Here is a 14511-nt window from a genome sequence, read left to right on the forward strand (position 1 = left end):
TTAAAAGATCTATAGTCAGCTTATCAACTTTTAAACATTTAAAGGTCTGCTCTTAGTATTAAAATATGCTTTAGAAAATTTAGCTTAGGAGGATAACATGTTGATTAACTGTTGATAATTCTGGATAACAGCACTAGTGATGAGTAGCAGCTGCATTAATAACTACAGTGGGAAAGGACTATTGGGAATCTGCATGTTTGCAAAAGGATTCTGAACTGCTCATATGTACAGATTGCTACAAAATCCAGTGCATGAAAATATACATTGCCTTGTAACTTGACATCAATAATGCTGCCTATTCAAAATATAATCAGTATGCTATTTCCATGGTTTAAATGTTCTCATAATTTTATTCTGTTTTTAATAAAATTCTTATAGTTACAAAATTGTCATGGGTTTTCTGTCAGTATGATTGTGCACTAGAAGGAAGATACCAAAAACTGATTAAGAGGCTGAAGAAACCTGATCTTGCATCACACCAAGCAAAGCCATTTATCAGCCAGGATAGTCCAAATGAATAATAGAAGAGCTGAAACTCAGCATAAACTGGCTAAGTCAACTAGTTATTATTTATCACTATTTAGGAAGGAAGGCATGGAACACATCACAATGAACATCCCACTCCCGAACTGGCTGGTTCTCCAAAATGGGCTGGCATGTTGCCACAATGTTTCATCTCAGCAGGAATACGCAACAGGAGGAGCACTACAAAAGACCAGAACAGGAAGGAGGGACAACAGGAGTCTACAACCCTGCTCTTCTGTGATATTTGCAGTGGAAGGAGGTCATCACTTAAAAGACACTTAAGTCACATGAGAGTGACTCTTAAAAAAAAAAAGACAATGAACCTTGCCTCCACAAACATGCATTCACATTCCAGCAGACAGTAACAAAGGGTGATATTTGAATCACTATGCCAAAAACTGTCATAATAGTATTTGATACAAGTATGAAGTTATAATACCTCTAAAATCAGTTTAATAGTAAACAGTATGACTTTCACATACTTATTGCCATCTGCCAGAAGTGATTACAGTACTAAGCGTACAAAACAGTTATTGGAAAACCTATCTAAATTACCAGCTTAGCAATTCCATTGTCAGGAAAGCTTCATGATGTAACACCCATCTTGCTCTCACAGGTATTGATTATGCACATATAACATTATATAATATAGTTAGCATAGTATTAGTAATGACAATAGAGAGGACTTTGCTTTATTTACATAGTGTTGCAAGAGAAGTTGCTTATTACATCAAAACCTCAAGCCAAAAGGACAGACCAGAGAAGTATATGCAATTCTGTAACACTTTGGTTATCAGTCATTATAAATACCATGTCAAGCTTCTTGCTAATTTTATTTTTTCTTTAATAAAATGAGCTTTTCACACTGTTCATAAGGGAGATAGCTGAGTCTCGGACTGCAAGTAAATACACCAACACTAAAACCTCTTCCAGATGCACAACTGCTCTCTGCAGTACAGAGATATTTCTTAGCCTTTAAGCAATATGAATATGAACTACTAACTGAATAGAGTAGCTGTCATATGATAATTTACCAGGCCAGGGAGAAAAAGTCAGTGGAGAGTCAGGGGACTGAGCATCCTACCAGGGATCTTTTATCCTTTGACTTTCTAGTTTACAATCTGATTGTTCTGGAATGCTGACCTACTTGTCAGCTTTATAGGATCTGTGCCTGGGGTCTCCATCATGGAGATGCACAGCACAAAGACATGGCCTCCATTTCCTCCCTCAACATCCTTGTCTCTAACTCATTATCACACAGCATCTATCTTCTCAGTATTACCTGCTTCCAGAGCAATTCTGTCCTCCCAGTTTGGAATAAAAGCCCACCTTTCCCTGCAGTGCTCTTCCCTTAGTTATTTTCCTCCTGATTCAATCAACTCACATGACACTGCTTCAGTAAAGGCAAGACTAGGAAGACAGAGACACAGCACAGCTGATGGGGCACCCAGCTGCTATCACAAATTGATACCAGGAATCACAATAGCACTACACAGTTCTTGGCTTTTTGGAACAATGTATTTTAAATTTAAGCTTTTATGGAATTAGTAGTGACTACTATAACTCATCCTTGTTTATTACACATGAAAAAGTCTCCACCCATCCCTGTTTTACTAACAAGGACCTTGTAAAAGCCTGACATACAACTGCACTTCCATCTATGGTTATCATTCACAGAAAACTTGCCTTCTTATTTTCTTGGGATGCTTTCTATAGTATATAAGAGAAACAAAGAAAAGTTGCACAGCAAGTAAAAAATTAATGGTTTCAAGTTTGGTTTTGTACTTCTGTTCAGAACTTAGAATATTGTTTTCCATTCTTTTTTTAGCAAGAGAGATATTGGCAATAACACCAAGATGGACCAATATCATTCTGTGTATGAATCCTCTCACTAAAAATGCCTTAACTTAAATATCACTCCAAACGCTTACAACTGATCAGGTCTCACAAAGCATCATTCTAATATATTAGGAGATGGATGTGATTATAAATAGCTGGTAATGTTAACCTTCCTAGCAATTGAAGGCAGAAAAAAGATACTCACGAGCAACATGAAAAAGTACAGCTATTTAACTAATCAGCCAAAATACTATATGTAAGGAGATACAGGGGTGGGTGGGTGAAGAGATCATCTAGCACTTCATAGTGAAAGAAATTCAACTCCAGTTATGTCACAGACCATCTTTGAATTAAATAGTAAAACTAACATTGTGACTTGGCTACCCAAAAACTTTGTTGCCCTAACATTTACATCAGAAGAGACCATCACAAGCAGATCTTGTTCCAAAAGCTCCAGACTGCTTCCTTTCAATGATGGTCCACAGCTTTGATAGTGTCTAGACCACAGCAGGTCAGAGGGCCATGTTGGAGGCTGGCAGTCCAGCATCTCTGAGGTCTCTGGCACTGTCAGTCCTATGGACTTCTGGTCAAACCTGACACAGAACAGACAGAAGGAAATGCAAAAAACCAAAATGAGTTGGTGTTGCAATGTGCATAGTTCTTCCATGACTCGATATCCATAGCTGAAAAGATAATTCTTTAATTAAGCTGTCTTTTGTTAAAACTGACAATCAAGACTCAGATTTGTACCCAAAATTTTCTAAATTGCACAGCTGTAAGGTTTTGCTATGTAAGCTACCAATCACTTGATATACTGCTATTGGTGTTACCTCATGAATATTATTAGATACGGTTATTCGGGTGTAACATCTTCACAGTACTGTAATTATGGGAGCACCCCCAAGTGTGGGTTTCACATTTACCAGACCTATGAGAAAGGGGGATTATGACTCACTGCAACTTTTAGCAGTGGTACCTCATCTAGTCCATATATGCCTTGCCTATTAAGCTATATATTACATACACATTTGAAGTTTGGAAGGGATGCCATTCAGAAGGTGCTTGACAGGCTTAAGAGTGGGGCCAATACAAATCTCATCAAGTCCAACAAAGCAGAGTGCAAAGTCCTACACCTGGTTCACAGCAGCCCCACGCAGACCTAAAGGCTGAGCAGAGAAGTGATAGAGAGCAGCCTTGCAAAGGACTGGGGGTGGTGGTTGACAAAAAAAAATTCAAAATGAGCTGGCAATGTGGACTTCCAGCCCAGAAGGCCAAGTCTATCCTAGGCTGCATCTAAGGCAGCATGGCTAGCAGGGAGAGGGAGGGGATTCTGCCCCTCTGCTGTGCGAGACCCCAGCTGAAGCACTGGGTTCAATTCTGGTGCCCCTCCCTAAGGATACAGTCCTTGAGCAAGTCCAGAGGAGGCCCATGAAGCTGGTAAGACGAATGGAGCCCCAGTCCTATGGAGACAGACTGACAAAGTTAAAGCTGTCAAGACTGGAGAAGAGAAGGCTGCATGGACACTTCATGGCAACATTCCAGTACCTGAAGGGGACCTACAGGGAAGCCAAGAGGGTCTCTGCATCAGGAACTGTAGTGATAGGAAAAGGAGTAATGACTTCAAGAGAAAGAGGAGAAATTTAGGTTAGATATTAGGAAAAAAGGCTTTACTTTAAGAGTGGTGAGACACTGGAACAGGTTCTCCAGAGCCAGGTTGGACAAGATCTTGTGCAACCTGGTCTAGTGGTAGGTGTCCTTGTGCATGGCAAGGGAAGTTGGGACCAGATGATCTTTAGTATTTATTCCAATCCTTAACACTCTATGACTCTATTCTATGACTAAAGTTATTTAGGTTTTAAAAAAAAAAAGTTATAAAGATGTCAGAATTGTTGAACATCCCCCCCGCCAAAAAATAAAGTGCAACTCAGCCCTTCGATTTTTATATACACAAATAGAAGTTGCATGTTGCCATGGAACAAAATAGGAAGGCAGTCTAGGCATTCTCTCTACTGAAGTCTTGACAAACTTCCAGTTACCGATATAAAGTGTGAAGTACGAGCCAACATTTCTACCTCTATATAGGTAGAGTTAACAATCCCCTTTTCTATCTCCAGTCTAATTGGACTTTTTGTGCATCATATGCCTCCATCACTGTTCATATTCCTCATGCTGGCCACCCAGTCTTTACAGCAAATAATTAATTTTCTCTCTTCTCTGAGCATTTAAGGTATTTGCATGGGTACTTCAGAAACTCTATAAAGCCACATGTGTTAGTAATTCTTGTCTCAACCTCACTAGCAATCACCTGTGGAAAAAAATTAGAGTTAATTCCTACTTCAACACCAAAAAAAAAAAAAAGTCAAAATGTATCTGTGGACTTGACCTGTCAGGTGAGGCGGGAGGTGTGTGTGAGGCAGGGGTGGTAAGAGAGGTCAGACAAACCAAATATGCACACCTCTTAATGAAGGCTATCCTCTTCATGTGTCACATAACAAACACTTCGGATACCTTCAATCATGTAACATGCAAAATGACTTAACATCACTTATACAAACCTAGTAGTAAATTACCACTGCATTTATTTCAGAGCTCCTTTTATTGAGTCAGGTGTGGGCGAGCTTGTTGTTTCAACATGCCAAAGTTATCAGCAGTGAGGATTACCATGAGTATCAAGAGAGCATGGAGTGGGTGTTGACACTTTAGAACAAGAACTGTTAACACTTCAAAAGCACATCATGAAGCAATGGGAATGCAAAAAATCCCTACCCTCGCAGCTCTCTGAACTTCAACACCTGAACTTAACAGCTTAGCAAAGCAAGCATAGATGACAATAGGTGTTACACTCAAAACTAAGTAATCAAAACTGGTTGTATAAATCCCTTGCAAACTACTCAAAGCAATCTATTTGACAATGTCCTTTTATCTACCATGCCTTCTAATTTCCAAGTTGTAATGAACTCAACAAGTTATAAGTTAGAGTGCTTGCCAGCACAAAAAAAAAAAAGAGGAAGAAAACCTTCATGCTAAGTCAACCTATGCATTAAAGATGTATTCTTGTTATATATAAGGTTCTGTATTTACGCCATTATAAGTTTGCAAAAAGCTATTCACTTAAGGAAAAATTTGTTTTATACATACAAGGGGAGGGTTTTTGTCTCCAAAAATTACATGTTTTAGGATCCAACATTCACTGTTAGTAGAGATAAAAGCATAGTGAAGCTTAGCCATGCAGAGTTGCCATCTATGATATGCAGATGAAGAATATTTGTAGCAGGAAATAAATAAAATTATTAATAAACTGTTAGTCCATTCATAATAAAAAGAGTGTTAACTGTGCGCTCATAGCTTCAGAGCAGACTGTTTCCCATACCTTGTTTTTATCCTCTTAACTAATTATTTAACCATACCAAAACATGTATCAGATGCTTCTGAACAATCTTCTATAAAACTGAACCAAAAATAGAGCTAGACCAATGCTTACACAAAAAAATGCAGCTTATTACATTTGTTGCACTCCAAATAAATATTGATTTCAATCTCAGAATGCTATGAAAGGGCTTGCATCAATTACACAGTACATCACAGTCATGATGCAAGTTACCTAATTCCAGTGATGCACACAGCAAATCAATCATTCACATCCACACAGCTGAACCAGAGCCACCACTGCTTACCTTTATCTGAACTTTTAAATACTGCATTCATTTTAGAGTGGCATTATAAAGGAAAAGGTTTACAATGAAAAAACATATCAGCTAATCTGCCAAAAAACCTGCAGCAATTATAATTACCTCTATTCATGTCATGTGTGTTTTAATACATACACAAGTGAGTAAAAGAGCCCTTAATGACAACAACATTATGAGGGGAGGTTTCCCTTTTGCATTATCTATTTATTCAACACAAAATTATTAGGCTATTGTGATAAAGCAGCTAGAGTACAATGACTTTCCTTTAATCACTAATTAAAATGCTGATTGCCTGTTGAGTGAGACGTGCAGTTATGGTCAAACACCAAGTCCCATTGTGTGATAACAGCTTGGGCTGGCCTTACAACAGGGTGGGGTTGAATCACTGCTAAGTAAACAAACCCTCTATGGCTGAAAAACACAATCCCTTCAGCTCAATAAAATCCTTAAGTAACTTTTAATTTTACAGCCTTAGACAAGCTAATATTGCAGAGCACAAAAGTTCAGAGATAAAGAGACCTACCGGGTGCTGGTATAAACAAGCAATTACACAGATTGTAGAAGAGCAATACTGAGTCTGTATGAATTAATTTATTCTGTGTACAAGCTGAGGTGGAAATTAATTTCATGGGGCCAAATTCAAAGGACCACTGGGACATTATTGGCTTCATCTATTCAACTTCTGAAGTATACTCAAATTGCACCTTTGCAATCGCACTGATAGCACCCCAATGCCATTTAGTGGGGTTTCACAAATACAGTCAGGAGAACCCACACACTCATATTTCCCTTACATACTTGATTTATTGCAAAATAGATTAAGCAAACGAAGACCCATTTATCTACAGTCATGTATTCCATGTAATCACTTTAAATGGCAGTAAAAAAAAGTCTGCAAAATGCCACTGTTCAGATGGGAGGACATGAGAAAAATCAGCACCACTCTATTTGTCCTTTATTTAAAAAAAAAAGATAGAATTATTTTTCAAGGAATGGTAAACTAAATACTTTCTAGTTAAAACCAAAATAATGTAAAAGCTGATTGTAGTATTGTGAGCTTAATTTCATGATCTACCCAAGTAGCAGTACAGCAATTGGCATTTTCTGGAATAAGGGGGAAACCCCCACTTTCTTCTAAATATAGCCTGTCGATATTTTTAGAAATCAATTTAATCCATGAAGTTAATATGGCATAGAAGAGAAAAACACATCACTTTTCAAAAGTAAATTCATTCCTTTAAAAGGCCATTGGCTACTAATTTCAAACACCTCCATCACATAAATAAGAACAAATTTGCTTTCTTCCAGTTCAACAGGTTTCATCTCTTAACAGAGCAAATAATAAGCAGTTTAATGGACTAACTTTTACCACATTTCAAATAATCAAAATTTGGTGTATTTTGGTTGTGTTTAACAAAAATATGCCCAGATAATTTCTTTTACTGTGTATTTTAATATACATTTATACTCACATATTACACATAATTTGAAGTTAATATTATTTGAATTTAATCTCAAATTAATAATTTCTTAATTATTTTTATATGTGCACAATGCCACAAGGACAAAGAATTATTTTAATTCTACAGCTGCAAATATTCCCTTCCCCCTTTACCTAGACTTTTCCACTAGTAGTCTTTTTTATGTATACACTTGCACAATCATTTCAACTTCCTTACAAGAATAAAAGTATTTAAATAAAAAAAGAAAAACCTTGACCATATCACAACTCTTCACTTGCTGCTGCATTTCTTCACCTTACTTGCAAGAAAATCCAGTTCATCCCTCTATGACTAAAAGCAGTATGTCTCACACTTTCAATATTTTTACTGTTTTTCTCTCATTTGTCTGTAGAAGAAAAAATAATTCATGTTTCTCCAAAGATGTAAACTGTAGAAAAACATTTGCTTCTGGTGCTTTTTCCTTCTCTTTTACTTGACTGCATCTGAAAACAAAATGTTTTGCTTTTTTTTTTTTTTTTCTATATGTAGCTGCTATTTATATAATAAATCACCTCACAGAGGAAGAGAAAGTCCATGTTCAGTGTTTGGAAGGCACAGGTGCACAGAGATCTCTGCTTCCCTGCTGCTGCTGTACAGAGAGGCCAGTGAACATGCCACATCTTGCACAGAGTCAGCACCACACACACAAGTGAATGTGTCAGGTTGTCTCCCACACCCTAGGACTATTATTACCAATTGCAAACGATGGCATGCTCCACTTCATTCTCTCATGTTCAAATAAATACAACTACAGCTCTTCTTTTACACTACTGTGCTACAAGACTCGTGTCAGGAAACTACAGCTGGTGTAACATCCAGGATCCAGCCTACAGTGGGTAAAACCCATCAGTTTCACAAGGCAGTGGCTCTGCCCCCTCTGCCTCTGCTGAGCCACACTGCATGTATCAGTGGGCACTCTATATAATTAAAAATATTAAATGACAACATCAAAATCTGCTGTACAGAAAACTGTCCAATTATTGTTTCTACCAAGAGTTTAAAAAATGTTTGTTTCTAGATTTCTGTAGACCCTTCGGTGATTTAGCCAGTGCAGAAAGCACTGCTATAGTAAAAGGATCATGAAAATTTTGGAAATAGGGCAAATTCTGAGGTCAGGTAGAAGTACTTCAGAATGATGGATAAAATATCTCAGGCCCTAATCTTCCATGAAGACATACATCATTCTCTGAATCCCTGCCTATGTTTTTCAGCCTCTGCAGAAGTAGTTGGAGGTGGCATCCAAGTGCGAGACTAGAACCTAGGGGCATGAAGTCTAAGGGGTTTTACTTCATAAGCATTCAACAGAATTATGAAACTTGGATTAATTCTTAAAACCTCCCCTAAGCTTACAGTTCAAATTCTTTTACCCCTTCCAGGTAACACATTCAAGTATCTTCCAGAGGGTATCAGTTTCCCAACCACTGAACAAATACAGATTGAAGGCAGTGGCCCATCCTTCTAGACAGCACTGCTGCAGCTTTCATTTGATCACTATTACTCAGCTGTCATCAAAAAGATCTTGCTGCCTCTAATACTTGGGTGGTTAGGCAAAGATAAGAGTTGATTTTTAGTACTGATTATTGAACAGTTCACTTACTTAAAAACACATCTTTCTTATTTAAATGGGAGCAGACTTGACTTTATTCACCAAGAGCTTTAAGCCTCAGTGGTTTAAAACTGAACTTGCAAAGATCTCTACCAACACTTGGAAACTTGCTACCTTTACCATCTGTGACCTCCATCTAGCAGGCATACAAATAACTAAAGTTTAACCAAATACACAGATTCTCCATTGATATACAGAAAAAATATGCTGTAGTTGCAAAGGACCATGTAAGATGATTATTTATGTGTGGAAAACTTGTATCCATTAACTGGAGACAGGGAAGAACAATGAGAAACACTAGGATGAACACATGCATCGTTGGAAAATCTTCCTAAAACCTGAGTGTATTAAGCCATAGAACCCACTGTCTTTTGACAATTACAACAGAATAAAGCAGAGTAGAAAATACACTTTGGAGATTCACTATATATAAACAGAAAAATTGGATGATCCAGTTGGTGGTTTGAATTCCATAATTCATTATTCTGAGCTTTACTTAATTTTCTTTTTTTTCCAAAGCATCACACAGTAGTAAACCAGAGGACCAATTCATATCAGATTTTTTTTAATTCAGTCCCAAAGATCTTTATGAATGTTCACTTGCCCACAAAGCGAAACCATTCTATCTATCCTAAATAATCCAAGCACAACATTTCATAGGACAAATATTATATACAAATAAGAACATACCAATAACATACATAACCATGTAATAACAAAACAAAGGAGCAGAAATCCCTCAGAGCAGCCTTTAGGACTTCATCCCAATCATAGAAAATAAGGGAAGCAAATAGCAAGATTCTCTGCCATCATATCACAAGACATGTTGTGCCATAATTTCAGAAGTCAGGCAGATTTCTGCTTTGTGGAAAAAAAAAAAAACAAACACAAAAAACAAATCAAAAACCAAGTCAAAAACAAACCCCAAAACAAATGAATAAATAAAAAACAAACCAACCGAAAAAAAACACCCCACCACACACATGAAGGCCCAAACCCATAGGAAAACACACCCTTCTAATACACACCAAGCTCACACTTACATGCCACACTACATATATACAGAATGTGATTACTTTATCAGCATTACAATGCTAATATGAAGATTGCACACTTTTAAGTTATTAGGAACGGAATTAGCAATTATGAGTAGGTTAGATGTCAATATGGAACTCGATTTGTACTTTACTAGCTGTTGAAAACCATAGATATGCACACCAGTATATTTTCTTTTTATGAAAGAAATATTTTCAATCAATAAAATGAGTCCATTTGAGATGGTACTTATTACATGGACTGTGAAGCATTTCTAAAGCAGTTCAAGAAACTGTTGTCATTGCTTGTACCCAAAAGTGATTTTGTTTGACCTTTCGACGTTTGAACACATTTTTATGAGACTGAGAAAAAGATGTTAAGGTTTTCTTCCATTTTCTTGTCTTAGCTCCAGGCTGTCAGATTTCAAGATTTTTATACATGCTTATGTAATGGTCATATCCCTATCATTAGGATTTCCTTGATTAAAAAAAAAAAACTCAAATACTTTCACTTTTTACTTTTAGAAGGCATTATTCAAGATTCCCATTTCACTCAAAATGATGATCCCAATCTTCATTTTTGTATTAACATACCATATTGAGCCTCAAGGCCAGCTTGTTACTGACTGCTAGGATCCCAAGTTACTTTTTCTCCTAGATCATCTTCTCACCAAATATTTAAAATCTTATCATTTAGCTCTTCCCTTTAGTGAACTGTCATATTTTATTTCTTCAGTTTATCAATATAATTTTGAATTCTATCCCAGTGCTTTAAAATGCACACAGACTTCCCCTTCTGCACGTAGCTCTAGGTTAATAATTCCAACAAGCTAAACAAGAACTTCCTATTTCTTCATCCAAGACATCAGTGAAGACAAATGTTAGCAGGCCCTGAAGGCACACCATGAACTCCACTGCATTGAAACTACTGCTTAGTTTAGGACATCAGTTCAGCACCCCTGCTAGAATTCTAGGTTTTCCATCTGATGACTACTTTTTTCCTCAATCATCATCCTAACTCCATGTGGTGATTTCATCTTTATCATGGTCATCACAGAACAACCAAATAAAATATCAAAACCAAGATGATGATGAAAAGCTAGAATTTTAGTAAAATCTATGCCATATTTATTTCTCAACTACCTATAAAGCCTGTTTATTCTACTAGTGTAGGTAGGCTTGTTGACACTATGTTTGCTGAAGAAGTCATGTTTACTTTTTCCAGAAGGTTATGAGCAATGTGTATTTTTCCAGCAACTGAAGTTTGCTGACTGATCTTTTATTGCTTAGGTCAACAAGGTTTAAAGAGAAGTAGGGTTGAGAAATTACTCTTCATTGATACCTTCTTCAGGAAGCCAATTAAATGCCTAAATGAGAATTTCCAGTAAGAAAAGACACTGCCAGAGCAGCCCCCTACCTCCATTAGGAGCCTTGAGTTTCTTTAGTTACTGTTTGAGGCCTGGAGTCCCCACTTGGGTTTCTGACTCCTGCTGAAGTGAGCTAAGCTCTACACCTCTTGGTATGCTAGGAATCTTACCAGTGCTCCCAGAGTTTCACAGATGATATTTCAGGCTGTGTAAGCTGTCATGCCAATCCTCAATTATGCTTGGATAAATATAATTCATTGTTTAAACAAACAGACAAAAAAAAAACCCTGCCACACTGCAACCCTGCTTAATTAAGTATTTTTCATTCCTTTATATTTTATACAAACCCCTGAGTTGCTCAAATGTGATATAGATGCAATTAGGAAGGAATCTCATGCCATTAATAATTCTAGTGAAAATTAAGTAGCAAGAAGTTAAAAAAATATTCTAAGAATGCCAAGGCATCTACTGGTCTCTCACCTACTCACTGAGCAATGTGCAGGTTCTTTTCTCATTCTTCCTTTCTCACTGCTTTGTCTCTTATGAATTCCTCTTTGTGCCCAAGCCTCTCCAATTTTCATTTCCATTCTTCCATGCCATTTTTTTATGGTCATCCATAACAATTTCACCCAGTTTCAGCTTCTCACAACATCCTTCAAATTTTTGGTCACTAAAGAGATCATGTTTAGTACAACCAGATTTGTGTTAAACTTTATTTCTTTGCATTAGTAAAGCTAGTGTTCAGATATTTTTAATGTTCTGCTAAAGAACTGTCCACTGCCTTCATATCAATTTTCCAAGTTTAATGACTGCACTTTCTTGAACCTCACCATCTTTAAGCATAGGATGCATTACACTGGCACACTGCAAAATCTGTTAAAGTATCTGACAGCCAGAAAGGCAACAGGAAAATTAATCAAAAAAACCTGAAAACCAGCCAAATGGTAGCCACAGAAATTCTAGAGACTAGCAAATAAGGCCAAGCAACTGGAAGCATAGAATCCTAGAACTGTCAAGGTTGAACAAGACCTTTAAGAGAAGTGACTTGAAAGTCAGTCAAGAAATAGTGACTCCAATATGAAAAAAAGTTACAAAGGTATTAGAAATACTCCAAAGGAAAGCTAGAAAGACAGTAAAGGGCCTAGAGGGAAAGCCATACAAAAGTGGCTGAAGTCACCTGGTCTGTTCAGCCTGGAGGAGAGGAGACTGAGGGGAGATCTCATTGCAATTACAGCTTGCTTGTGAGGGGAAGAGGCGGGGCAGGCACTGATCTCTGCTCTGTGGGGTGACCAGTGATAGGACACAAGGGAATGGCCTTAAGCTGTGCCAGGTGAGGTTTAGGTGGAATATTAGGAAAAGGTTCTTCCTCCAGAGGGTGGTTGGGCACTAGAATAGCTCCCCAGGGCAGTGGTCACAGCGCCAGACCAGCAGAGCTCCAGAAGTGGTTGGACAATGCTCTCAGGCACAGGTGTGACTCCCGGGAATGGTGCTGTGCAGAGCCAGGACCTGATGGGTCTCTTTCAACTTTAGGTTTTTATATTTCTCTGAAAGGCTGTACATTGCATACAGCCCTGACACTTTGTTCCTGGACTGCAGTGGTGGATTTTTGGACCTGTCAATTACATTACTTTATGAAAGTTAAGTTAGTTTGACTCTAAGAAAGGTCCTATTTCCTTGGCACTAAGCAAAAGTACGTACCATTAGTGTCAGTGAAAGTTACAAGCCCTTGTTGAGAAAGGACTTGAGCAGTTTACAGATGTTTACTTGGACAAGAGACAGAAGAGGAACAAATAATGCCGAATCCTCAGGAAGATATATTTGGGAAAGTGCTCAGAATAGCTTATCCATAGCGTGCATCTTAACTTGCAGTCATTTCATTTTCTTGTATTTCTGGTCTCAAGCTGCAAAAACATTGAAAAATTTTCACTTTTGTGGTTTATCATCTTCACTTGTATGATATTGAGATTTTATTTTTTTTTCTACCAGGGCTCTGGCATACTTATTTCCTGACAGAACTATGTAAAGAACAGGAAATTGCTTTGCCTACTGCAGAGTTTGTAATCACTAGCATTTGGAATACCCAATTTTAAAAGTTGTGTCTATTCAATCAGAGAATAAAATGGATAATGAACCCAATTGAAAGAGCTTGTATTTCACATCCCAACTAGTCTCCTAAATAGCACCCCTAAATCAGTAACAACTAAATTCACTCAAATTTTGATTGAAACTTTTCAGTAGGTAATATTGTGGGGAAAATGTTTGCAAATAATTGGTTATGGAAAAATCAGCTGTGGATTAGTCTTTTTTATTTATTTCCCATTAGCTGTAAATAAATTAGCTTGTTCACAATAATACATTGCACTCTATGTCAATTGCACACTATATTAAATGAGCACATCACTGTGCAAACTTTTGAAAAGCCTAAAATAAAACTTGGGCAAAAGTTTCCATTTACTAATGCTCTAGATGTTAAATTATAAGACCAGTCAATTTAAACAGCTTAGTACGAACAAGATAGGCAGAGAAAAACAGCAAAGCTTCATAGGATATATTGCAAGTAACAAACTAAATGCCTCCCATAGCTGTGGTTGTACCAGTAGTCCAGGATGCAACAGATTTTTGCATCATGTTTATCAGTGGGAAGCCAGCCAGGTCTGCTTACAAGTGGATGGAAGGCAGAGCTCTGCCCTACCACTTGCCAGGCCCCTCCATGACTGTGTCTTAATTTAGTTTCAACTTGGAGCAAATTCTGCATCTGGCACCTCCCTTCCGTATGCCAGAGACTTCAGCAGAGTCCCACATCAGAATCCCACATATTATGATGCATTTAAGTAACTTTTTCAGTATGAGAAAGAAACTAAACATATATTTCTTCTTTAATAGTATTTCAGTTGTAACTAAACATTAATATCTTGAAAATTCAAAAGTATTGCTATTTCCAAATTTAAT

At 37.4% G+C, this 14511-nt stretch overlaps 1 protein-coding gene across 8 annotated transcripts in view; it reads right to left on the reverse strand.

Annotated features, from left to right (window-relative positions):
* NPAS3 (neuronal PAS domain protein 3) overlaps window positions 1-14511 on the reverse strand; it is a 597848-nt gene that overhangs the window by 538143 nt on the left and 45194 nt on the right. Inside the window, exon 1 of one of the 8 annotated variants that reach the window (XM_033061910.2) lies at window positions 12043-12092. The exons of the other annotated variants lie outside the window; for them this stretch is intronic. Coding sequence (XP_032917801.1) covers window positions 12043-12077 — 35 coding nt within the window. The 5' untranslated portion in view covers window positions 12078-12092. Of the gene's footprint in view, window positions 1-12042; window positions 12093-14511 lie in introns of those variants that run through there. 8 annotated transcript variants of the gene reach the window in all.

Source organism: Catharus ustulatus, chromosome 6 (genome assembly GCF_009819885.2).
Source record: "Catharus ustulatus isolate bCatUst1 chromosome 6, bCatUst1.pri.v2, whole genome shotgun sequence".
NCBI classification, from domain to species: domain Eukaryota; kingdom Metazoa; phylum Chordata; class Aves; order Passeriformes; family Turdidae; genus Catharus; species Catharus ustulatus.